Consider the following 27,607-nt stretch of genomic DNA (forward strand, 5'->3'; position numbering starts at 1 on the left):
AACTCCGCTGCTCTTATTCAAAGAGTGCCATGGGATGTTTTACATCCACCTGAGAGGGCAGATGGGACCTCAGTTTAACATATCATCCAAAAGACAGCACCTCCAACAGTGCAGCACTTCCTCAGTGGTGCACTGAAGTGGCAGCTTAGATTGTGTGCTCAAATCTCCAGAGTGGGGCTTGAACCCATGACCTTCCAATTCAGAGGTGAGAATGCTACCACTGAACCGAGGCTGACATCCTGGTTCACAATGTCTTCACCTTCGATAACCAGTTCTTTACCCAAACACACGGAACAGCCATGGGAACCAAATTCTCACCCCAATACGCCAACATTTTCATGCACAAGTTCGAGCATGACTTCTTCACTGCACAGGACCTCCAACCAACGCTATACACCAGATACATAGACGATATTTTCTTCCTATGGACCCACGGCGAAGAATCACTGAAGAGACTACACGATATCATCAACAAGTTCCATCCCACCATCAAACTCACCATGGACTACTCCTCAGAATCGGTTTCTTTCTTGGACACACGAATCTCCATCAAAGACGGGCACCTCAGCACCTCACTCTACCGCAAGCCCACGGACAACCTCACGATGCTCCACTTGTCCAGCTTCCACCCTAACCACGTCAAAGAGGCCATCCCCTATGGACAGGCCCTGCGAATACACAGGATCTGCTCAGACAAGGAGGAACGCGATGGACACAGACAGACACTGAAAGGCGCCCTCGTAAGAACGGGATATGACACTTGACTTGTCGATCGACAGTTCCGACGGGCCACAGCGAAGAATCGCATAGACCTCCTCAGAAGACAAACACGGGACGCAACCAACAGAGTACCCTTCGTCGTCCAGTACTTCCCTGGAGCGGAGAAACTACGCCATGTTCTCCGCAGCCTTCAACATGTCATCGATGACGACGAGCACCTCACTAAGGCCATCCCCACGCCTCCACTACTTGCCTTCAAACAGCCACCCAACCTCAAACAGACCATCGTTTGCAGCAAATTACCCAACTTTCAGGAGAACAGCGTCCACGACACCACACAACCCTGCCACGGCAACCTCTGCAAGACATGCCAGATCATCGACACAGATACCACCATCACACGAGAGGACACCACCCACCAGGTACATGGTTCATACTCCTGTGACTCGGCCAACGTTGTCTACCTCATATGTTGCAGGAAAGGATGCCCCAGAGCATGGTACATTGGCGAGACCGTGCAGGCACTGCGACAACGGATGAACGGACACCGCGCAACAATCGCCAGACAGAAGTGTTCCCTCCCAGTCGGGGAACACTTTAGCAGTCAAGGACATTCAGCCACCGATCTTCGGGTAAGCGTTCTCCAAGGCGGCCCTCGAGACACACGACAACGCAAAATCGTCGAGCAGAAATTGATAGCCAAGTTCCGCACCCATGAGGATGGCCTCAACTGGGATCTTGGGTTCATGTCACGCTACACGTAACCCCACCAGCAGGAAAAAAAAGTTATCTGTTTTTAATGCAACTGGATATTCTCTCTCTGCCTTTCGGGTCTCTTTCTCTCTCTGGCTTTTTAATCTGACCCATTGTGTATTCAGTATACTGGGATGTAATTTTTTCCGTGGCTAACCTGTCTGAATACCAACGACACCTTTGATTGGTGTGATCGTCTCCCAGCCTAATATATGTTATGCGATTTTAGAACCTTTCACTCACGAAGGAGGTAAGCTCCGAAAGCTTGTGATTTTTAAATAAAACTGTTGGACTATAACCTGGTGTTGTAAGATTCCTTACATTTGTCTACCCCAGTCCATCACCGGCATTTCCACATCATGACATTCAGTAATAACATTGAGTAATCCTATCCTTTTCTGCACATTGGACCTATCTTGTATGTGTAGGGCAAAAAGTTGTGACTGCATTACATTTAAATGATATGTAAATATGACTTGACTTTTTTTCTGGAGCATTCTATTGTTGCCTTTAATAAAACAACATACTTTCATTTCTTCAGCACCTTCCAATGCCCTCCGGAGTCCCAAACACTTCACACCCAATGAATCACTTTTAAAGTGTAATCATTGTTATTATGTAGACAAACATGACAGTCAAGTTGAACACAGCAAGATTCCTCAAACAGCACTTTAGATAAACGATCAGTTAATCTATTTTTGATGGTGTTGATTTAGGTTAAAGTATTTCCTCATTTCAGCGGTTAAGGGACCATCTTACTTTTTCAAAAATCAATAAACATTTTAGTTTGTGGTATTGTTCGTACCGAATAGGAACCATTTAATTTTTTGAAAATGTTATTTTAGTGGCACAGCTCAAAGTGCTCTCTATCCTTTTGTGGCATTATTACAAATCAGGATAGATATTTGTTAGGTCTAATTTTAAAAAACACTGACAAAATTGCAGGCTAGTCACCTTCAGCTGCAACGCCCTTTCAGAGCACATAACCAACTGGATTTTAACACTGAAATGGGAACTCAGCGGGTGGGTGGATTTGAGCATGGGGAACCCGGAAGCAAAGTGAGTCCGTTTAAATCTGCAATCGGATCTCGACTGCAGTCAATCATCTTTGCTTCCGGTTTTTGTGCGGAGCAGCCAGACAGATTGACAGGCTGGCTGGCAGTCAGGCGGGAGGGCCGAGGATCGGAGAAGAGGGACAGAGGGATCGTGGGCCATGGAGGGCTTTGGGTGAGGGGGGGGCGGTCTGATGCCAGAGGTGGAGATCAGGGTGGGGGTGGGGAGCTGATGTCGGGAGGAGATCAAAGGCAGATGAAGAGCAACTACTATAAGGCCTCTTGAGACCTGACGAAGATATTTGTCTAGCTCTCTCCAGAGCGGCTATCAAATGACATCTTCCTATATGATAGTTCCATCCCATAATCAATACAAATCCTCCCAGTCAAACCTGCTGCCAAATCTTCAGAAGAGTTGGAGCTAGCAGTTCAGAAGAGATCGGTGGGCAGGCGAAGAGGTCACGGTGCGGGAGATGAGATCGGAGGTCGCAGGTTGAGTGAAGAGATCAGAGGTCAGGTGAGGAGGTGGCAGTTCAGGAGAAGAGACTGGAGGTGGGTGAAGCGTCGGAGGTGGGGATGGGATCTACCAACGGTGGGGAGGGGGGTCCGCCATTGGTGGTGGGGGGTCGGTGGGGCTGCTGCATGCGGGGTCCAACCGCGCCAGGTAAGCTTGTTGGCTATAGACGAAGCACTCCTGCTCCTCCGCGCCCACAACTAGTGCAATAATGGCACTCACCTCAATGATCCAGCCCTTCCAAGAGGATTTGAGTACAGGAGCAAGGATGTCTTACTGCAGTTACACAGGGCCTTGGTGAGACCACACCTGGAGAATTGTGTGCAGTTTTGGTCTCCCTGCCTAAGAAAGGATATTCCTGCCATAGAGGGAGTGCAGCGAAGGTTCACCAGACTGATTCCTGGGATGGCAGGACTGTTGTATGAAGAGAGATTGGGTCGACTTGGCCTGTATTCACTAGCGTTTAGAAGAATGAGAGGGGATCTCATTGAAATGTATAAAATTCTGACAGGGCTAGACGGATTGGATGCAGGGAGGATGTTTCCCCTGGCTGGGGGGGGGGTCCAGAACGAGGGGTCACAGTCCCAGGATACGGGTAGGACATTTAGGACTGAGATGAGGAGAAATTTCTTCACCCAGAGGGTGGTGAACTTGTGGAATTCTCTACCACAGAAGGCTGTGGAGACCAAGTCACTGAATATATTTAAGAAGGAGCTAGATAGATTTCTAGACACAAAAGACATCAAGGGATATGGGGAGAGAGTGGGAATATGATATTGAGATAGGCGATCAGCCATGATCATATTGAATGGCGGAGCAGGCTCAAAGGGCCGAATGGCCTACTCCTGCTCCTATTTTCTATTTTTACATGTTTCTAGCCTGCTTTCAGCTGACAAGAATCAGAAACGATGGGAGACCCAAGCAGGCAAGGTTAAATTTGTTTCACCTTTGTAATACACAAAAAATTAAGTGCCCCAACTATTGCAATGGGGGACATTGCCCCTTTAACAATCTGCTCGCCGTCATTAAATGGGGACGGAACTTCCGACTTTCCAATGCACCGCACATCCAAACACGCCTGGGTTAAACCCAGAAGTGGGTGCATTGGAGCTGGGTTGCAGTCCCATTTCAAAAAACTGTAATTTTTACCTCCCACCCGCCCCAACCCACCTGTTCTTTGGGGTTAAAATTACTCCCAAACAGTTAGCAATGACACTCAATGAAAGCAGGACCCTGAAAATGAAGTTGATGGATTACACAAACATCTTGAATGAGAAGAAGGTCTTCATTAAGCAAAAGAACAAGAAAGCTATGAGAATGAAGTATTTGTTGCATGGGGCAAAAATCTCAGACAATCATTACTTTGACTACTCCATTCTTGCAAGATATTAGATTAATTTCAGCAGAATATGTAATTTGTGTATGAATTGCATCTTATATCCTATAGGGTTAAATGAAACATCTCTTCCTAAAATGAATGTTGGCTCCTAAGATAACTAAGATATTTTTTGTGCAGTGAAAAGAATAGCAAAAGATGTTGAAAAGGTTCAAAAAACATAGCCGGTGAGAAAGATAATCCAAATTCTAGCATTATGCTGTGTATTTACAACAACTTGCATTTATATAGGGACTTTAACGTAGTAAAACGTCCCAAGGCGCTTCACAGGAGCGATTATCAAACAAAATTTCACACCAAGCCACATAACGAGGTATTAGGTCAGATGACCAAAAGCTTGGTCAAAGAGGTAAGTTTTAAGGAACGTCTTAAAGGAGGAGAGAGAGGTAGAGAGGCAGAGAGGTTTAGGGGGGTAATTCCAGAGCTTCGGGCCTAGGCAGCTGAAGGCACGGCACCAATGGTACAGCAATTAAAATTGGGAATGCGCAAGAGGCCAGAATTGGAGGAGCGCAGAGATCTCGGAGGGTTGTAGGGCTGGAGGAGGTTACAGAGATAGGGAGGGGCAAGGCCATGGAGGGATTTGAACACAAGGATGAGAATTTTAAAATCGAGGTGTTCCCAGACCGGGAGCCAATGTAGGTCTTTTGAAATTAATTATTGAAATTATGGGGCCAATCTTCAACTTCTGCTCCAAATGGGCATGGAATCAGTGGCATTTTTGTTTTGGGCTTCATTTTCAAACAAGCACCCGACTGCAGCTTCTCAGTTGTGGGAGGGCAGGATACCGGCTGGCTCCCACGTTAAGCGGGCCAGCAAGTTAGATCTTGGGGGGGCCTCGAATGGGTCAGCTTCCAGCCAGAGTTTAAAAAAATTATAAATTTCCTGTGTCGTTTTTTGAACAGCCTGCAGCGATCCCTTTAAGAATCACTGCTTAGGCCGTTCAACGCCTATTCCAACTAGGTGGAACGCGCACGGCACACACTCCATCCATTTGTAACTGTACAACTGGCATAGGAGCCCAAATTTGCATATTTAAGCAGCCTCCTGCCTGTTACAGGCGTCCAGGCTGCTCGCCCATTTACAGGCCTGCCTGAAAATTGCATCAAGTGAGCCTTGATTTGCAAGGGAGCGGCCGAGGTTCAATTCATGCCTGTCCGTTTTTCAGATGAGAAACAGGAGGCTGCAATTGAAAATCGCTCCCTATGTTTTCCAAGTACAAAGCTTCAAGATATTTAGTTATTTTGTGAATGCAGGTACTTATCCAAGTGCCTTTACGATGTCTTAATTGGCTATTTTCATGCCCTTTTCTCCTTTTAAAGACTTTTCACTGACTTACTGAGATTTCCTTTGTGTATCATCCACCAGTCTTACACTTCTATCCAGCTTTTCAAAAAACTTGTTTGCAGTCTGTTAAACCCATTAGCTGACTTTCTGTGTTAGGAGTCAGCATGCCTGATCTTAGTGTTTGTCTGCGACCTTCTTCCCGCTTTTTGTACTTGACGACGTTCCAGTTTCCACCCAAAACATTACCCTACCTTATCTCTGTTCAGATGCTGATGAACCTATTGTGTATTTTCAATTTCAAACTTGTGTTGATCCGTTCAACTCACCTTAGCATGTCCTGCCTTTGTTATCGAAGCCATGTCAAACAGCTGCCCAGTGTAATACTGTACTCCGCTGAACATAATCACAGCAATACAGTCACCTTCCTTTTCTATTATAGCTAAAATGTCTTCTGTTCTCAGGGTCTCTTCTCCCTAGAAACAAACAGTTGATCATGTTTTTGATACAAAATATAATAAACAGAATTATAGTTAATACGATTAGGGAACATTTGTGAACAGAATATTTTACAGTTCAATCTGATCAGATTTCAAAAATGATGGTACTTGTAAAACTCCCAAGCACTTAAAAAATCTCACACCTTTCATGATTTTTAAATTAGTCTTTGGCTTTTGAATGAAATATCTATCTACTCTAAATACATTGCTGGCATTTATGCTGTGTTTGAGAGAAACATTTCACACCAGTCAGAATAAAACATACTACATCTCACTTAACTCTTAAAAAAAAGTATTTCACAAAAAGGTTATACAGTCTTATGTTAAAAAAAAATCCAAATAAAAGGAGTGAGACCAGTTTGACAAAGAGAAGATATCAACAGGAAGACAGTGGAGATTTTAATGTTTGATGTCAAGAATGACAGGACAATCATGTGATTTTTCCTTCCCATATTGTAAAAAGGTACCATGAAAAATGTGTTTCAACATCATATGCCCCATCTCCTCCCATGCCCTTACCAAGCTCATGTCGTCCATGGGTTACTGTACCAACACTGATGAAGTTTAATTTTCTTGTAAAATTGTGTTATTGAGCAAAATTATACAGTTGTTTGAATAGTTTTATGACTGTAACATTGGTGTTTCGCTTCAGTATCACAATGCAAGAGCTAAGAGTTGAACAGAATTGATCAGACCAGGGAGGCAACAGTTTTCCTGAATTTATTAGGAGCCCAACCGTCTAAAGGGTAATAATCACTGTGAACTTACAATGAGCAGATTACCAGAAAGAAATTTGATGTACAATAGAATACAAATAACAGCATCAGTTGGCGGCACCAGATTGGATATATATCAGTAGATTCAACATAATGCTATACAAATTTCTACTGTAATCTAACATAATGCTGTTTATTTTCACACTGCATTTGAAATGTTAAACAAAACTATTGTTCCTATATTTTATATGACCACCTTGCTCATTTTAACACTGAAAGGAAAATCTTTAGCAGCAACCCATGAATAACGTACCAAGACACTTCACAGAGAAGCGTCTGGAAGATGGATGAGCCAGGGAAGGAGAGATTGAGGGTAATCAAAAGCTTGTTGAAAAAGGTGGGTTTTGAAAAGATTTTTTTAAAGGTGGGGAGAGGGCTGGAAAGGCAAGGAGGATTAAGAGGTGAATTTCAGAGAGTAGGACGTAGGCCTCTGAAGGCACTACTGCCAATAGTAATGCGCAGAGTCAGAAAAACAGAGAGTATGGGGGGTGGGGGGAGGTTATGGAGATAAGATAGGGTGTGGATTTGGGAACAAGGAACACAATTTTAAATTTGAGGTGTTGGGGAACTGGAAGTTATTGGAGGATAATGAGGACAAGAATGATGGGCGAGCAGGAATATTACAGGACAGAATACGTGCAGCAGAGTTCGGACAGGTTGGAGTTTATGGAAGATACTGGATGGGAGGCAAGCAAGGATAGTGTTGGAGTAGTCAAGATTGGAAGTGAAAAAGTGTGTTTGAGGGTTTCAGTGGCAGAGGGGCTAAGGTAGGGGCAGAGGTGGGCAACATTGCATAGGTGGAAGTATACGGTCTTTGTGATGTAGAAGAGATCGGGCCTAAAGTTCAAGGTTGAAAATTCCTCTGAGGCTGTCAACAGTCTGCTTCAGGCCGAGGGAATGGCCAGGGAGGAAGATTAATCAGAGGCAAGGGAGTTTTGTTTGTGGTAGCCCTATTCCCATCAGGCCTTGCCAAATGTGACGGTTGATATTTTTGGGGGAGAGGGAGATGCATTATCATCATGAAAGCATGTTTGACAAATTTTCATTTGTTTCAGAAGTGGGAAAAAATTTGCATCATTTTCCTCACATGAATGCTGCTGATGCTATTATCACCATGATTTAATCTGGAGCAGGGTTTGGGTGGGTGGGGTGCGGAGCCAGTGTGAAATGCACTCACTGGCCTCTATTACAAGCCCGGGGTATTTTAATACCTGGACGTCATTTAAATTTGATTGCAGGGTTTCCCACCAAATCCTGTCAGGGACAGGAATCCCCCCTACTTGTAGTGCGTAATTTCCAGTGGGCCTCCAGAGGCCTATTTAAAGTTGGAATACACTCTTAAGGGCTGCATTCCCTTCTGAAAGATTGCTGCAAGAAGGTTTATTTATAGACAAATGAGTCAAAAGCAAGCTCCTATGTTCTCTGAAGCCTCCCTGAAGGCACTGGCCTAAGAGGTGAAGGCTAGGAGGAAAGTTCTCTTTACGACTAGTGAGAGGAAGATTCATGAGCGTGACACCCACCAGACCTGCAGAAAGGTGGCTGAGATCGTCAGCTCCTAGACCATCACCTCCAGGGCCTGGATTCAATGAAGGAAATGCTTCAATGACCTCACAAGAGTAGCGAGGGTGAGTATAGCTCTTCATTTCTCCATCTCCCTCAATAACACGTGGCAATAGTCATTCCCACCCCCATCCCCCAGTACTCTGAACTATTCCCTCCCGTAAATCATATTCTTCAACACACATCACAATTACACATTAAACCATTTCTAATTCTCATTCCAAACACACACCATGATCCCTTTACAGCAGCCAATTACTTTTGAAGTGTAGTCACTGTCGTTATGTAGGCAAACATAGCAGCTAATTTTTGCAGAACAAGGTAGCACAAAAAGCAATGAGACAAAAAAACAGTTGATCTGTTTTGGTAGTGTTGTTGAAGGTTAAATGTTGACTAGAAAAACTCTCCTGCTTGTTTTCGAATAGTGCCCTGGGAACTTTTACAACCACCTGAACAAGCAAATGGGGCTTTGGTTTAACACTTCATCTGAAAGATGGCACCACTGACAATGCAGCACGCACTCAGTACTGCACTGAAGTATCAGGCTAGATTATATGCTCAAATCCTGTAGTGGGGTTTGAACCAGTAACAGTAGCAAGAGAAAATTATTTTTACTAGGTTAGCCCAATAAAGTTGCCCAACTCATTTGTACGAGGGAAGCAAGGTACAGGGAGAGCTTTCTTGTCAGAACATTGCCATATTAGGGTTAACTCCCTTTTGATCTTTTGAAAATTGTATCATGGCATCTATCACTTGCAAGAACAGACAGGTTATCAAAGCAGCTCTTACAGAACAGGACAGACAAGTAGAAACTTGGTTTAATTTTCAATTCAATCACAACCTTTATTTATGCAGACAGATATACAATTCAATATATCTATATACTTAGTAATTATCCTTTTACATAGAAACAATGTACTGCATTTTGTTACACTGAATCATATCGTTGTCTGTCAAACTTCATCTCAATTTTAGTGTGAACTGTTACTTGTAAGATGTTCCAAATGAATAAGTACACAGAATCTTCTGGAGCGTAGTTTGCCTATGCACTGGGGAACTGTATTAGTCATTCCTGGAAATGTAACTAATGGAAATTGTGGGCAGATCCTTGGAAGCTGTCTAACTCAGTGCTTGACAGGGGAGGTCGCTGTGTGTGCACCACTCTTGTTGGGGGGAGATTTCTCTTTCCTTTGTGCTGCTTAAATATTACAGCTTGAGTACCATTTAATGGCCTGCAGACCTCGGTTTTACAACCCTCAGTCAAGCAGTGTGATTTATTCACTCAGCAATACAACAATATCAATAAGGTCACATTTTATCTTTATTTTCTCGATATCCACAATAACCTAGCCAGCTCGCCTAGGTTAAGATTTAATATTCTGGAACTTTCACAAGATCGACATATTATAGACAGAATCCAGATTGACCCAAATAACTCTTTCTGATAACAATTTAAACAAAGGAAAAGAAATAACTCGATAATGGTATTATAAATATACATGCCTTGGGAGTGTTGTTAGAATGATCAACTCTAATGATGTACCATAAAAAGATAACTGGTATATTATCTTATCAATACAAAACTGACACAAACCTCTCTTGGAGACAGCAAAAGCATGCTTTCTTTAGGATCCAGACCATGAAGCCGGATTTGAGACTCCACTGCATACTTTAAAAAAATGAAGGTTACAATGAATGATTTGCAGACTTTAACTTTTACTACATAAAAATCAATAATGCCAGTTTTCAGCTACTTCCATAGTCTCTTACTGAACCGTTATATCAATCATAGTGCATGTTCTTCCCAAAAAACAGCATTGGTAATGAGATGCATACTCGGTGATCTTGTAATAAAGCTTGCTGAGATATTGGCAGAGACCCAAGTAGTAAATATTTCACCAACATAACGTAGTGACAATGAATAAATCACTGTATAACCTATACAAGGGCTTGATTAATTCTAATGCTGTAAAAGTAGTTCTTACATGATCAGAAGGAAATGCTTTTGCTTCCATGAGAATCTTATGTCTATCTGATGTTGGTTTGTAGAAGGAGAGCTGTAAAACAAAAAGGTTACCACATATAAGAGCTGAACACTCAATATTTAAATAAAGCTGTATTACATGCACCATGAGTAGTTTTGTTATCCAACCAAGGAAACAAACACTTTTGAAGTAAAAGACAAGTGACATCTCTTGTTGATGAAAAATGGAAGCATGCCTGTTTTTCTGCATAATCATGATTAAAAAATTGTCTGAATGCATGACGTTGAAACATACGGGAGGGATTTTAACTGGGATCAGGTTTAGGGCCGGGGTGGGGGGGTAACAAGCATCAACACCCCTCTCGCTTGATGGCATCAATTTGAGGCCTGGGCTACTTTAACTCCTGGTACTCATTTACGTGCCACTAGCCAGCTGTCTTGCCCGAAATCGGGCAGGGGAGATCGGCAACGATCGGACGGGTGGGGGGGATCAGCACCGATCGGGGGTGGGGATTGATGTCCATCGGAGGTGGGGGGGGGGAGCAGCGGTAGAAGCCCTTATTCTAATGTGGGGTCGAGAGGGGCATTCCTGCACCTTCCGGCTCCACATTCAGGTAAATATATTTTAAAAACTTACCTTGTTGGTTACGGCCTAACAGGCAGTCCCTTTGAGGACCACCTGTTAGGTGGGGCGTAGGCCTAGTTATCCTGAGTGCTGCCGGTGCTGGCTACATCAGGGCAAACTTACCTTGCAGTGGGGGTCTCAGACAGGCGTTAGGCCCCTTATTTGCAAATGCAAAAGGTCTGATACTGATTTTTTTGGCCTTTAACAATATGGCGGGTGGTGCACTCCCAGCTCGTAATGAGCTTGCACTTCCTGCCCGCCATATTGGAGGTCATTTATGTTAATTGTATCATGTGATTTATATCAATTAGTATTAATTGTGTTCAGGTGGTGTTTATCATTTGGGGATTCTCTTGTATTCTTTTTATATGAGAGCTTATTGAGGGTGTGGTGTGTGTGTAAGGAGGATCACTGTGAATAAAGGCTTGGAAACAACTGGAGACCAGGCTCTAGTATTTTATCCTCCAGCACTTGGCTATCCAATTTATAGCAGTTTAGTGCCTGAAACACGGGCGCTGCACAGCCAAATTTCTGGGCCTGTGTGTTTCACCTCCTCTGTAGGCTGTTACTAAGGAGACGATAACAACAAACTTTATAACATTGTACCTGAATATGCTGGGGACAAGATTTTACCTTTAGTTGGTTGTTAAACCTGCCATGCACAACGACTGAGTTTTAAAGGCATAGCCATCAAATCAACACCTAGATAAAATACACCATCCCTGTCACGAATACAGTTTAGGAAAAAACAACATAGCTCCAATGGAATCTAGCACTTCTCTTGCAGCTCGACTTTCTAAACACTAATTGATTCAGTTGGGCCTATTTTACAAATGTATGTTACCAACAGGGTGCTTGGCCTGCTGGCTGTGTTTATAAGGGCGGGCTGCCCATAATTTTCTGTATATTCATTTTAATAAATAGAAAATTGTGGACAGCGTGCTCGCAAGCTCCCAACATGCGAGATCTGCAGGCCAGGCTTCCTGCCAATAGCTGAAAAATAGCCCTGTATTAAATGAAGGATAAGGATGTTTGAAGGATAAGTTTGTTTAGAACTTATTCTGGCCTTGTAGTATGAACATAGGAAAAATGACATGAGAATGGATATGAGAAAATAGAACAGAGAAAGGAATTTTTGTGAAGGCACAGAGTTTGTAGATACAAAGATCTTTAAAAGCAGAATAACAAGTGGAAAAAGCCATGAAAATGCCACATCGGTTTTACGAATGGGGGCACTAAATACAAATGCAAAGAGATTTTCAGAATTCAGTACAAGACACTTGCTATCCACAGTCGGAGTAGGGCACCTCATTATAAGATGGATATTGGAGCTACAGAAAAGGCATCATGTAGATTCATCAAGGTGACACCAAGGATATGATTTGTTCCAGTGAGTAAAATCTGTTTTTCAAGTCTCTCATCATCATTTGAGAATATGATGATGAGAGATTTGAAAAACGAGTTGCATTCACTGGAGCAAATGAGGTTAAAGTAAGACCTAGTAGAAGTGATCCAAATTTTGAAAAGGTTAGAGAGGGTAAGTTAGTGAAAGGTTATTTCCACTGATCAGTGAATCAGTAACAAGGGGGTATACATTTGGTATCAGTACTAAAAGCATAAAGGGTGAGAACAAAGGATATTTTTTCATTAAAAGTGTTGTTAGATTATTGAAAGCCATATTGCCCATGGATGTTAAAGCAAAGTCAATCATAACATTTATGAGGGAAATTACTTGAAAAGGACATTGAAGGATATGGTGAATGAACAGAGAAATGGGATGAACATGGATAGCTTCAGTAGGGCAAGCGATCAGCAGTACAGGAATATTATGCTGAATGATGTCCTTCTGCGTTGAAATTTCTACTATTCTATTAGCAGGTTGTAATTAAGAAAAAAAAAGCATTCTCCCATTTTCATTAAAAATAGAATTCTCCACCTCCGAGACATCTTAAGAATAGAAAAAAGCCAAAAGGCCCAACACAATTGTCCCCTTTTGATTGATCTCAGCTCCACCTACCTCTCTTCTCACCATATCCCTGAATCCATTCTCTCTCAAGAAAGATTTGTTGCCTCTTGAACATTTGCTTCAACTCATTTCTTTCTTTCTCTTTTTCTTTGTCCTTAGGGCACAGATGCTGGTTGTCTTCAGGTACCTCATCCAAATGGCCAATCTTCATAGAACTTAGACAATGGGGTAGATCTTGACTTTGTGCGATAGTGTAAAATGGGTGATAACGAATCAGCAGTCCATTTTACATCTCAACAATAACAACAACTTGCATTTATATAGCGTCTTTAACATAGTAAAACGTCCCAAGGCGCTTCACTTGAGAGCTATCAAACAAAATTTGACACCGAGCCACATAAGGAGGTATTAGGACAGGTGACCAAAAGCTTGGTCAAAGAGATAGGTTTTAAGGAGCATCATAAAGGAGGTGAGACAGGTCAAGAGGTGGAGAGGTTTAGGGAGGGAATTCCAGTGCTTAGGGCCTAGGCAGCTGAAGGCATGGCCAGCAATGGTGGTGCAATTAAAATCAGGGATGCGCAAGAGGCAAGAATTGGAGGATCGCAAAGATCTCGGAGGGTTGTAGGGCTGGAGGAGGTTACAGAGATAGGGAGGGGCGAGGCCATGGAAGGATTTGCAAACAAGGATGAAAATTTTAAAAATCGAGGCATCCCTGGATCAGGAGCCAATGTAGGTCAGCGAGCACAGGGATGATGGGAAAAAGGGACTTGGTGCAAGTTAGGATACAGAGGCAGTAGAGTTTTGCATGAGCTCAAGTTTATGGAGGTGGGAGGCCAGCCAGGAGAGCATTGGAATAGTCGCATCTAGAGGTAACAAAGGCATGGATGAGGGTTTCAGCAGCAGATGAGCTGAGGCAGGGGCTGAGATGGGCGACGTTAGAGGTAGAAGTAGGCAGTCTTCGTGATGGAGCAGATATGTGGTTGGAAGCTCATCTCAGGGTCTAATAGAAAGCCAAGGTTGCGAACGGTCTGGTTCAACCTCAGACAGTGGCCACGGAGAGGGATGGAGCCAGTGGCTAGGGATCAGAGTTTGCAGCAGGGACCAAAGACAATGGCTTCGGTCTTCCCAATATTTAGTTGGAGGAAAGTTTTACACTATCGCTCAAAGTCACGATCTACCCCATTGTCTAAGATTGACCATTTGGATGAGGTACCAGAAGGCAACCAGCACCTGTGTCCTAAGGGCAGAGAAAACGAGAGAGGAAAAGAAAGAATGAAAGGAGAGAAAACACAGGACTCGAAAAGACAGTGGTCCACCTAAATGATCACAAAAACTATTAACCTTCAAATGCCTATTTCCTTAATTATTTATCAAATTCTGCTTTTATATTTCTCTACACTATCATTCTTCACTGCCTCTCGAGGCAGTCTGTTCCACAGGTTCACTACCCTCCGTGTAAAGTAGTTAACTGGATCATCTACGAACCTTCCCTCTTCCAAGCTTGAGCCGATGTGACTTGATTCTACAGTTTGTGGCAATCTCAAACATATTACTTGGTTCAATATATCTATTCCCATAAGGATCTTGCATTCTTAAATAATATCTCCCATGAGCCTTTCCAGAATAAACAATCCCGGGCTCTTCAGCATCTCCTCACAGCTCCGATGCCTTAAGCTACATGTAAGTTTGGTTGCCCTTTTCTGCATTGCTTCCATTGCCTGGTTATCCTTGCTGTTGTACAGTTACCATAATTGTAATAGGGAGAAAAAGAGAAAGAAAGAGAGAGGAAAACAGCACAACAAAGGAAGGAAAAGAATAATAAAAAGTGTAAGAGGAGGAGAACATTGGTTAAAAAAAGAACTAAATTGCTTTTAGAAGATAATTTTTTTTGGGAGGGTGGTCTTTGTGGTTATTTTTAGTTCTGATGGATATGTACCCATGCAACAGGTAACAGCAGGTCATATCTGGACTTTAACTGTGAACGGGGTACATACTGCTATGGCACAATGAAACAGTAGTCTTTCTGTATCGTTCATATTTTCATTGGACTGTTTTTAATCTTACCAAAATTGAATTACAAAAAGGTAACTGAGACAAGCACTCGAGTAATTTTTCCCAATTGGGTAGGTGACCTCCACATGATGCACAGTGTAACAAAAGAAGGCAAAATGATTGTAATGCAAGTAGTTACGGTGTACCAGTTTTTCAAAGTATTGGAGTTTAATTGCATGATTTTTCAAAATGAAGTGCAGTAAAAATGACTTCTCACCAGCAGGAGATGCAAGTTCACAGTCAGTCCATTCATCAATGCAGTTTCTTCCTTTTTAGCACCTGTAAAATAGGAAGCTGTTAGTATTGTATGTACCATGTAAAACCTGACTTCTGCTTTCATAAAATCATAGAAATTTACGGCACAGAAGGAGGCCTTTCGGCCCATCGTGTCTGTGCCAGCCGGAAAAGAGCAATCCAGCATTATCCCACTTTCCAGCTCTTGGTCCGTAGCCCTGTAGGTTACAGTACTTCAAGTGCACATCCAAATACATTTTAAATATGACGAGGGTTTCTGCCTATACCACCCTTTCAGGCAGTGAGTTCCAGACTCCCACCATTCTCTGGGTGAAAAAATCTCCCCTCAACTGCTCTCTAATCTTTCTACCAATTACTTTAAATCTATGCTCCCTGGTTATTGCCCTCTCTGCTAAGGGAAATAGGTCCTTCCTATCCACTCTATCTAAGCCCCTCATAATGTTATATACCTCAATTAAATCTCCCCTCAGCCTCCTCTGTTCCAAAGAAAACAACCCCGGCCTATCCAATCTTTCCTCATAGCTAAAATTCTCCAGTCCTGGCAACATCCTCGTAAATCTCCTCTGTACCCTCTCTGGTGCAATCATATCTTTCCTGTAATGTGGTGATCAGAAATGTATGCAGTACTCTAGCTGTGGCCTAACTAGTGTTTTATACAGTTCTAGCATAAACTCCCTGCTCTTATATTCTTTGCCTCAGCTAATAAAGGAAAGTATCTCGTATGCCTTTTTAACCACCTTATCTACCCGTCCTGCTACCTTCAGGGATCTGTGGACATGCATGCCAATGTCCCTCTGTTCCTCTACACTTCTCAGTATCCTACCATTTATTGTGTATTCCCTGGCCTTATTTGCCCTTCCCAAATGTATTACCTCACATTTATCTGGACTGAATTCCATTTGCCACTTTTCTGCTCACCTGACCAGTCCATTGATATCTTCCTCACTATTAACCACAAGGCCGATTTTTGTGTCATTTGCAAACTTCTTAATCATGCCCCCTACACTTAAGTCTAAATCTTTGAGATATACCTTGAAAAGCAAGGGACCTAGTATTGAGCCCTGCGGAACCCCATTGGAAACAGCCTTCTAGTCACAAAAACACCCATCGACCATTACCCTTTGCTTCTTACCACTGAGCCAATTTTGGATCCAACTTGCCACTTTCCCTTGGAACCCATGGGCTTTTACTTTTTTGACCAATCTACCACGTAGGACCTTGTCAAAAGCCTTGCTAAAATCCATGTAGACTACATCAAACACATTATCCTCATCAACCCTCCTCAAAAAATTCAAGCAAGTTAGTCAGACATGACCTTCCCTTAACAAATACCGACTGACTGTCCTTGATTAATCCGTGCCTTTCTAAATGACAATTTATACTGTCCCTCAGAATTGTTCCCAATAATTTTCCCACCACCAAGGTTAGGCTGACTGGCTTGTAATTACTCACTCTATCCCTTTCTCCCTTTTTAAACAACTGTACAATGTTAGCAGTCCTCCAGTACCACGCTTGTAGCTACAGCGGATTAGAAAATGATGGTCAGAGCCTCCGCTATTTCATCCTTTACTTCTCTTAACAGTCTGGGATACATTTCATCTGGGCCTGGCGATTTATCTACTTTCAAAGATGCTAAACCCCTTAATATTTCCTCTCTCACTATGTTTATTAAATCCAATATTTTGCACTCCTCCTCCTTAACTACAAAGTCTGCATTGTCCCCCTCTTTTGTGAAGACAGATGCAAAGTATTCATTAAGAACCATACCCACATCTTCCACCTCCATACACAGATGACCTTTTTGGTCTCTAATAGGCCTTACTCTTTCCTTAGTTATCCTCTTGCTCTTTATGTATTTATTAAACATCTATTTGGGTTTTCCTTGATTTTACTTGCCAATATTTTTTCATGCCGTCTCTTTGCTTTCCTAATTTCCTTCTTAATTTCACCCCTGCACTTTCTATGCTCCTCTAGGCTTTCTGCAGTATTAAGCTCTCGGTATCTCACATAAGCTTCCCTTTTTTTACCTTATCCTACCCTGTATGCTCCTTGACATCCAGGGGGCTCTAGATTTGGGAGTTCCACCCTTTTTCTTTGAGGGAATTTATTTGTTCTTTCATATCATACCATACCACTGACATTGTGTATCTAGTATGTTTTGCTTGAACACATTTATCTTGGCTACTACATTCAACATATAGACATTAAATACTGAATTCAACACAGCTGGCAAACATCAGTTGCTTGGAAAGTTATCTGCTCAGCATAAGCTAGTTATTGTTATCCGTGTACAAGGATTATGCTGAAAGGGTGGTGGAAGCAGATTCCGTAGGAACTTTCAAAAGGCAATTGGACATGTACTTGAAGAGTACGAATTCGCAGGGTTATGGGGAAAAAGCTAGGAGCTAGGGTGTGGGACTAAATTGGACAGCTCTTTCAAAGAGCCGGCATAGGCACCACGGGCTGAATGGCCTCCTTCTATACTATGAGATTCTCTGGTTCTATAAGAAATAAGGGCAGAAAGTGCAAGCCTTTGCTGTTGATGTGACTGTGGGTTAGAGATAAGGCTACAACTCTGTCGTCCTGATTCTGCAACTTGCACTCTGTATTTGGTGAAGTTCCATACCAGCAATGTTGTCCTATAATTTGTGCCACAAAGCACCATAAGTGAGTGAATAGTCAGCTTCTACTGATGTGTACTGTAGCTAAATGATGCCATTGGATGAATAAGGTTGCATTAAAGAACATTGATGGAATTAGTAATATAAATTAAAATAGTAAGCCTTGAGATACAAGAGTCGGCAGTTCTGGAAAACAAAAAGTTCTGGAAGTCTGAAAGTACAACACTTTCTAGAGCATGCAGCACCCTATTTCCACACCTACAGCACTTTTTTTTTAGAAATAGGAGCCAAAGTAGGCCAAACGGCTCCTCCAGCCTGCTCAGCCATTGGTCGTAAATAGCCGACCCCTTATCTTGAGATTATGACCCTTAGTTCTAGACTCTCCAGCCAGGGAAAAAAGCCTTTCAGCATCTACCCTGCCAAGCCCTCTAAGAATTTTATACATTTCAATGAGATCACCTCTCATTCTTCTAAGCTCCAGAAAACATAGGCCCATTCTACTCAATCTCTCCTCATTAGACGACCCTCTCATCCCAGGAATCAATCTAGTGAACCTTCATTGCATAGCCTCGAAAGCAAGTATATCCTTCCTTTGGGAATCATAGAATAGAATCATAGAAGTTACAACATGGAAACAGGCCCTTCGGCCCAACATGTCCATGTCGCTCAGTTTATACCACTAAGCTAGTCCCAATTGCCTGCACTTGGCCCATATCCCTCTATACCCATCTTACCCATGTAACTGTCCAAATGCTTTTTAAAAGACAAAATTGTACCCGCCTCCACTACTGCCTCTGGCAGCTCGTTCCAGACACTCACCACCCTTTGAGTGAAAAAATTGCCCCTCTGGACCCTTTTGTATCTCTCCCCTCTCACCATAAATCTATGCCCCCTCGTTATAGACTCCCCTACCTTTGGGAAAAGATTTTGACTATCTACCTTATCTATGCCCCTCATTATTTTATAGACTTCTATAAGATCACCCCTTAACCTCCTACTCTCCAGGGAAAAAAGTCCCAGTCTGTCTAACCTCTCCCTGTAAGTCAAACCATCAAGTCCCGGTAGCATCCTAGTAAATCTTTTCTGCACTCTTTCTAGTTTAATAATATCCTTTCTATAATAGGGTGACCAGAACTGTACACAGTACTCCAAGTGTGGCCTCACCAATGCCCTGTACAACTTCAACAAGACATCCCAACTCCTGCATTCAATGTTCTGACCAATGAAACCAAGCATGCCGAATGCCTTCTTCACCACCCTATCCACCTGTGACTCCACTTTCAAGGAGCTATGAACCTGTACTCCTAGATCTCTTTGTTCTATAACTCTCCCCAACGCCCTACCATTAACGGAGTAGGTCCTGGCCCGATTCGATCTACCAAAATGCATCACCTCACATTTATCTAAATTAAACTCCATCTGCCATTCATCGGCCCACTGGCCCAATTGATCAAGATCCCGTTGCAATCCCAGATAACCTTCTTCACTGTCCACAATGCCACCAATCTTGGTGTCATCTGCAAACTTACTAACCATGCCTCCTAAATTCTCATCCAAATCATTAATATAAATAACAAATAACAGCGGACCCAGCACCGATCCCTGAGGCACACCGCTGGACACAGGCATCCAGTTTGAAAAACAACCCTCTACAACCACCCTCTGTCTTCTGTCGTCAAGCCAATTTTGTATCCAATTGGCTACCTCACCTTGGATCCCATGAGATTTAACCTTATGTAACAACCTACCATGCGGTACCTTGTCAAATGCTTTGCTGAAGTCCATGTAGACCACGTCTACTGCACAGCCCTCATCTATCTTCTTGGTTACCCCTTCAAAAATATATCTTATAAGTGGAGAGGAGATAAGACGAGCAATGAGATGATCTCTTTGACAATCTGTTCTTTTAACTACTATTGTATGACTACGAATATAAGTGTTAGTCTTCATAATTATAGAATAATACCTTTAGGATTGATACAAAATGTTGAAACAAGCTCCATGGGAGATGGCGGAAGCAGGTAGAATTGATTCATTCAAATGCAAATGAGATAGATTTCATTCAGAAAATAACATTTTGGGATGCAGTACATGAGTAATTTGAGACATGACTTGTGGTAAGTGTAGCATGCTTGGGAGAAAAAATGTGGACGTTGGACCTATGGGGGGGAATTTTAACCCCCCAGGATGAGCGGGAGTGGGGCAGTGGGGGGGTTAATATCAAAAGAACTGAAAATCCAACGCGCCCACTTCTGGTTTTAACGGAGGCGGGTTGGGGGGCGTGCGACTAACCTGCTCTCCTGAAGCAGGCCCATCATTTAAATATTATAATGAGGCTGCGCGCCTCAGATTTTTGTAGACTTTCAGGTTTAACAGCTGCAGCCCGATTTCCCAGGGCTCAGGAAACCCAGCAACTGAAGGGAGGCAAGAAAGACCGGATCCAGCAGATAAGTGCCTTTACAGCACCGCTTAAGAGCCAGGAGAAGCAGGAGTGGGTCCCCCCGGGCCCCCAAGCAAACCTGTTTCCCTCCCTGCGATTGGACCCCCCGATGATCGGACTCTCCCACCCGATCACCTACTACCCCCACTACGATCTATCCATGGCCCGTGATCTTCTCCCCATCCCCCCAATCTCTCAGGGCCCCCCAATCTCTTCATGCCCTGCCTTGATCTATCCACGGCTCCCGCCGATCTATCCACACCCCCTCCTCTGATTTCTCTGGCCCCCCCACCCCGAACTCTCTGCTTCTCCCCCAATCGCTCTGGCCCCCTCCGATCTATCCAAGCAGGACAAATCCAATCCGGCCAATTACCGCCCCATCAGTCTACTCTCAATCATCAGCAAAGTGATGGAAGGTGTCGTCGACAGTGCTATCAAACGGCACTTACTCATCAATAACCTGCTCACCGATGCTCACTTTGGGTTCCGCCAGGACCACACGGCTCCAGACCTCATTACAGCCTTGGTCCAAACATGGACAAAAGAGCTGAATTCCAGAGGTGAGGTGAGAGTGACTGCCCTTGACATCAAGGCAGCATTTGACCGAGTGTGGCACCAAGGAGCCCTAGTAAAATTGAAGTCAATGGGAATCAGGGGGAAAACTCTCCAGTGGCTGGAGTCATACCTTGCACAAAGGAAGATGGTAGTGGTTGTTGGAGGCCAATCATCTCAGCCCCAGGACATTGCTGCAGGAATTCCTCAGGGCAGTGTCTTAGGCCCAACCATCTTCAGCTGCTTCATCAATGACCTTCCCTCCATCATAAGGTCAGAAATGGGGATGTTCGCTGATGACTGCACAGTGTTCAGTTCCATTCGCAACCCCTCAAATAATGAAGCAGTCCGAGCCCGCATGCAGCAAGACCTGGACAACATCCAGGCTTGGGCTCATAAGTGGCAAGTAACATTCGCGCCAGATAAGTGCCAGGCAATGACCATCCCCAACAAGAGAGAGTCTAACCACCTCCCCATGACATTCAACGGCATTACCATCACCGAATCCCCCACCATCAACATCCTGGGGGTCACCATTGACCAGAAACTTAACTGGACCAGCCATATAAATACTGTGGCTACGAGAGCAGGTCAGAGGCTGGGTATTCTGCGGCAAGTGACTCACCTCCTGACTCCCCAAAGCCTTTCCACCATCTACAAGGCACAAGTCAGGAGTGTGATGGAATACTCTCCACTTGCCTGGATGAGTGCAGCTCCAACAACACTCAAGAAGCTCGACACCATCCAAGATAAAGCAGCCCGCTTGATTGGCACCCCATCCACCACCCTAAACATTCACTCCCTTCACCACCGGCACACTGTGGCTGCAGTGTGTACCATCCACAGGATGCACTGCAGCAACTCGCCAAGGCTTCTTTGATAGCACCTCCCAAACCCACGACCTCTACCACCTAGAAGGACAAGAGCAGCAGGCACATGGGAGCAACACCACCTGCACGTTCCCCTCCAAGTCACACACCATCCCGACTTGGAAATATATCGCCGTTCCTTCATTGTCGCTGGGTCAAAATCCTGGAACTCCCTTCCTAACAGCACTGTTGGAGAACCGTCACCACACGGACTGCAGCGGTTCAAGAAGGCGGCTCACCACCACCTTCTCGAGGGCAACTAGGGATGGGCAATAAATGCTGGCCTCACCAGCGACGCCCACATCCCGTGAACGAATAAAAAAAAACGCCACCCCCCCCCACCCCGGATGTCCACCAGGCCCACGATCTCTCCCTCCCTCCCTCCTCTAAGCTCCCTAGCTGCGACCTGGTGCCGCAAGCCTTCCCACCAGCTCGCCAGCCCACCTCTCAATCTGGCTGGCTGCCGGCCGGAAAACGGGAGTCAAAATATTTAAATCAGATCCTGCCGTTAAATAGTCATGTTGTCGACTAATTGATTGAGATTGATTGCTATGATTAGTCCACAACTCCGTTATCGTTGTATCAAGCGGCTCCAAGGATGGTAGAAGGTGAACTAGATGGACTTTGGTCTTTCTTTGTCTAGCAATTTCTATGTTCCTTTGTTGGGGCCAAGCTGGGGTTGGCAACAGTCCTTGGGATGGCTGTGAAATCGGGAGGAGCACACTTGCTCCACATTCAGGTAAGTATTGTTTTTTAAATCTAACTTTTTGGTGGCAGCCTCCAACGGTCCAGTTAAGGATGGCTGGTTAGGCTGCATGTAGAAGTGGTTATGCTAAACGCTGCAGGCCTGGCGCCGGCTGCATTGATGGGAGCCCAATTTCTGGAAGTAGCCTCAAACAGGCGTTAGGCCCCCTTTTTGATCAGAGAGAGCCGGCATGAGTTTATAAAGGGTAGATCATGCCTGGCAAACCTGATTGAATTTTTTGAAGAGGTGACTAAAGTAGTGGACAGGGGAACGTCTATGTTGTTTATAAGAGACTGTTAGCTAAAGTTGAAGCTCATAGAATTGAGGGCAAATTTTATTAACCTGGTTCGGAATTTGGTTGAGCAGCAGGAGACAAAGATTAGGGATAATGAGCAGGTACTCGAATTGGCAGGATGTGACTAGTGGTGTCCCACAGGGATCTGTGTTGGGGCCTCAACTACTCACTGTATTTATTAACGACTTAGATGATGGGATAGAAAGCCCCATATCCAAATTTGCTAATGACATAAAGATAGGCAGCATTATAAGCAGTGTGGATGGAAGCATAAAATTACAGAGAGGTATTAATAGATTACTTGAATGGACAAAACTGAGGCATGTGGATTTCAATGTAGGCAAGTGTGAGGTCATCCACTTTGGACCTAAAAAGATAGATTCGGGTACTTTCTAAATGATTAAAAGCTCAAAACAGTGGAGGTCCAAAGAGACTTAAGTTCATGGATCATTAAAATGTCATGGACAGGTACACAATAATCAAAAAGGCTCATGGAATGCTGGCCTTTATAGCTGGAGGACGAGAATACAAAGCTATACAAAGATCTGGTTAGACCACACCTGGAGTACTGGTTCAGTTCTGGGGGCCACAGCATAGGAAGGATATGTGGGCCTTGGAGGAAGCGCAGCATAGATTTTCTAGAATGATACCTGTACTCCAAGGATTAAATTACGAGGAGTGATTACACAAACTAAGATATTAAGGGGAATTGATAGGGTAGATAGAGAGAAACTATTTCCGCTGGTTGGCGAGTCGAGGACTAGGGGACATAGCCTACAAATTAGAGCCAGGACTTTCAGGAGTGAAGTTAGGAAACACTTCTACAAGCAAAGGATGGTATAAGTTTGGAACTCTCTTTCGCAAACATCAGTTGATGCTAGCTCAATTGTTAATTTTTAAATATGAGATTGATAGATTTTTGTTTACCAAAGGTATTAAGGGATATGGGGCTAAGGTGGGTATAGGTCACAGATGAATCACGATCTCATTGAATGGCGGACCAGGCTCAATGGGCTAAATGGCCTCCTCCTGTTTCTATATGCCTATGTTCTTATTTGCAAATGCGAAGGGCCTAAAGCCTGTATCAGGCACGGGCCCTACCTAGACCCGTATACTGGAGCCTTTACCGATATGGTGGGCTGCGCACAAAATTTGTGCCCGCAAGCCACCCACCATCTTTGACACTTAGGTGCCCGTTTTATGCCTGTAAAATAAATTTCTAGGCCACAATGTGGTAGAAGACTGACACCCTGCCACAATGGGTGAACTCCATCTAGCATATATTTTCTACTGATATCTTAGTACTCCATCGTGTGATGGTTATAGTATTTGCTGTATTAGATATTATCCATTTGGTTTGTTCTGAATTTCAAATAATTTGGATTGCTACCAGTGATGCTAGCAAGCACCACATTTGAATTTGTAGCAGCAGGTTCGCATAGCTGCTGTCATCTCTCCTCCATACCAGAATGTGTTTTTAAGCCACATAAAATATGTCCCAATGAAACGGCTTATAGATCAGCTAGTCTGCTGGCAGCACAAGTTAATTCTCTGCAGGTACTGTGAAGTCAAGAAGATTACAAACAGCCGCACAAGCTGTATCTGTATAGAAATAGAATGAAGAAAAAGCTTTGGCTGAGAGATCATGAGGAGTGAAATCTTTTTACTGTAGTAGTCGCAATGTCAGAGTGGCGCCATCAGCAAGTTTTATTCTTCCCAATCAAAGATGTGAATATCAGCACACCCTGTAAAACTAAACAAAAATGGTATCATAACAACAACAACCACTTGCATTTAAACAGCACATTTTACATAGTAAAATGTCCCAAGGAGCATCACAGGAGCATTACCAAACAACATTTGACACCGAGCCACATAAGGAGAAAGTAGGACTGGTGACCAAAAGCTTGGTTACAGTGGTAGGTTTTAAGGACTTTCTTTAAAGGAGGAGAGAGTGGTAGAAAGGCAGAGGAATTTAGGGAAGAAATTCCAGAGCTTAGCGGCTAGGTAGCTGAAGGCACGGCCGCCAACGATGGAGCGATTAAAATCGGGGATGCGCAAGAGGCAAGAATTGAAGGAGCTCAGAGATCTCGGAGGGTTGTAGAGCTGGAGGACATTACAGAGATAGGGAAGAGCGAGGCAATGGAGGGATTGGCAAAAAAGGATGAGAATTTTAAAATCGAGGCGTTGCCGGACCGGGAGCCAATGTAGGTCAGTGAGCACAGGGGTGATGGGTGAACAGGATTTGGTGCAAGTTAGGATACAGGCAGCAGAGTTTTGGATGAGCCCAAGTTTACAGAGCATGTAAGGTGAGAGGCCAGCAAGGAGCATTGGAATAGTCGAGTCTGGAGGTAACAAAGTCATGGATGAGGGTTTCAGCAGCAGATGAGCTGAGGCAGGGGCAGAGACAGTGATGGAGAGGGTATGGGGTCGGAAGATCATCTCAGGGTGAAATAAGACGCCAAGGTTGCGAACAGTCTGGTTCAACCTCAGACTGTGACCAGGGACAGGGATGGAGTCGGTGGCTAGGGAACGCAGTTTGTGGCGGGGACCGAAGACAATGGCTTCAGTTTTCCCAATATATAATTGGAGGAAATTTCTGCTCATCCAATACTGGATGTCGGACAAGTAGCATGGCAAATCAGTGACAGTGGGGGTGTCTAGGGAGGTGGTGGTGAGGTAAGGCTGGGTGTTGTCAGCATACATGTGGAATCTGACACTGTTTTTTCAGATGATGTAGCCAAGGGGTAGCATGTATATGAGAAATAGGAGTGGGCCAAGGATAGACCCTTCGGGGACTCCAGAGGTAACGGTGAGGGAGCTATGACTCAAAATGAGAATTACAGAATCTGGTTGACTGACTGTCCACAAATGAGACATAGCACATCCAGTGGATAACCCCTAGTTATACGCGGCCACCAAAATAAGTTCATCGCACAGTAATTAGTGAAAAATGGCCATATTCTGTGCTAGATTTAAGAATCTATCACAATGATGTAAGTAAATGGGAGCTCACAGCAAAACTGAAATTGGGTAGAAATCACTTTCAAAAACAGGCTATAGCATATATTGAAAATTTAATGCAAAAATAACAGGGCATTTTGACACCTTAGCAAACATAGCAGCAGATGTAAAAAGGGGTGAAATCAAAGAAAATTAAGTCAAAGAAGGTGGCATTGCAGTATAGCATAAAAAACATTGTCATGATGACATTCAATGACAATGGAAAGAAATGGATGGAATGGAACAGTCCTGACCTAAAGGGAATATTCAGAAAGGATAATCTGAAAGAACTCACGTTCAAAGTATAAAATCAGATGCAGTAGTTGAGGTGGGAAACCAAATGAGCAAAATGTTTCTCAGAGGTATCAAACTGAACAGTCTCCCTTCCACCATCAACTAATATTGAAGAATCAGATAATAATCTCCAGTTGGGAAGCACAAAATCACAAAGATAAATATGATGAGGAAAATCATTGCACCCACTTTAGCTTATCCATTAAGAAACGCCCATAGTGCTCCCTATCACATTACTTAACTGTCTCTGAAATGACTCTGGATTTTCAAGTCCAACCGTTTGTTCCATGTTTACCTTTCTGTCATTTATTGTTTTGTATATTCCAACACAGATTCTTCCTAGTTGCTTTTTTCAAGGTTGAAGAGCCTAAATTTCTCTAGTCTTTCATATAATTTATTCCCCCAATCTCAGGGATCAACTTCATGGCTCTTCACTATACTGTCTTCTGGTCTGAATGTTTCTGCTGTAACTCAATCAGTAAAACTGCACATTTTATTCAAGATGTGGGCTAACCATCGAACTGTTGTAAGAATTCTGGGAATTCCACCTTTTCCCTGAGTATGCAAAACTTTGGCCATTAACCAAAATCCTAAGATGGAAGGATAGGTGAGAGGTCACCAGACGAATCAACAACATACACAGTGGAAGGTGGGAGAATTACTGCTTCAGGCATGTCTCTGTTTTAATGCAAAACCTACAGCAAATGGTCAATGATCAGCACTAATTCGAGAGGCAGTCGGCCATTGAGAGAGGCGACTGCTCCAGACATGCCTCGGTTCTGATGCAAAACCAATCGACACCCAGGACGTGGGATGTGTGGCAAGTGCTCGACGATCAGAATGAATTCGAAGAACAAAGGCCCATCGAGAGAAGCAATTGCAACATGATGAGAGGCCATCAAAAGCCATCAAGGACTCTTAAGGACTTTGTAAGAACTGTTTGAACAGACATGGAAGTGCCTCATTTAACGACAAAAACTATTGTCAGAGAGGGGTATATAAGTAGAAGCTCGAAACCCCTCTTTCTCTTGTTTGCTCTCTTGCTTTTGGTCTCTTGTTTTTTTGCTCGTTTGCTGTCTCTGGTTCTTGCTCTCTTGCTTCTTAGCTCTTATCTCTTTTCCAGCTCTCTCTCTCCCTCTCTCTCTTTCTTCCTCTTAGTTCCTGCTCGTTTCTTTTTTTCACCCGAACTCTCCAAGGAGGAGAACAGCTTCCAGCGAAACCAACAAACCCTACGTGAGAGAACCGGTCAGCCAGACCTGCAAGTGCAAAGGATTGGTGAGCCTCGAACATACGTGTGTGTGTGTGATAGGTGTCTCCAGGGTCCCCACCAACCTCTTAGTTTAGCGGGATAAAG

General features: G+C 43.7%; 1 protein-coding gene across 1 annotated transcript in view; it reads right to left on the reverse strand.

The window, feature by feature from the left end:
* Nucleotides 1-27,607, reverse strand: part of kynu (kynureninase) — a 176,738-nt gene that overhangs the window by 71,471 nt on the left and 77,660 nt on the right. The window contains exons 5-8 of the mRNA XM_067987195.1: nt 15,397-15,458; nt 10,538-10,609; nt 10,147-10,221; nt 6,046-6,192 (exon numbers count right to left, since the gene is read on the reverse strand). Coding sequence (XP_067843296.1) covers nt 6,046-6,192; nt 10,147-10,221; nt 10,538-10,609; nt 15,397-15,458 — 356 coding nt within the window. The remainder of the gene's footprint in view (nt 1-6,045; nt 6,193-10,146; nt 10,222-10,537; nt 10,610-15,396; nt 15,459-27,607) is intronic.

Source organism: Heptranchias perlo, chromosome 7 (genome assembly GCF_035084215.1).
Source record: "Heptranchias perlo isolate sHepPer1 chromosome 7, sHepPer1.hap1, whole genome shotgun sequence".
In the NCBI taxonomy this organism is placed as follows: Eukaryota; Metazoa; Chordata; class Chondrichthyes; order Hexanchiformes; family Hexanchidae; genus Heptranchias; species Heptranchias perlo.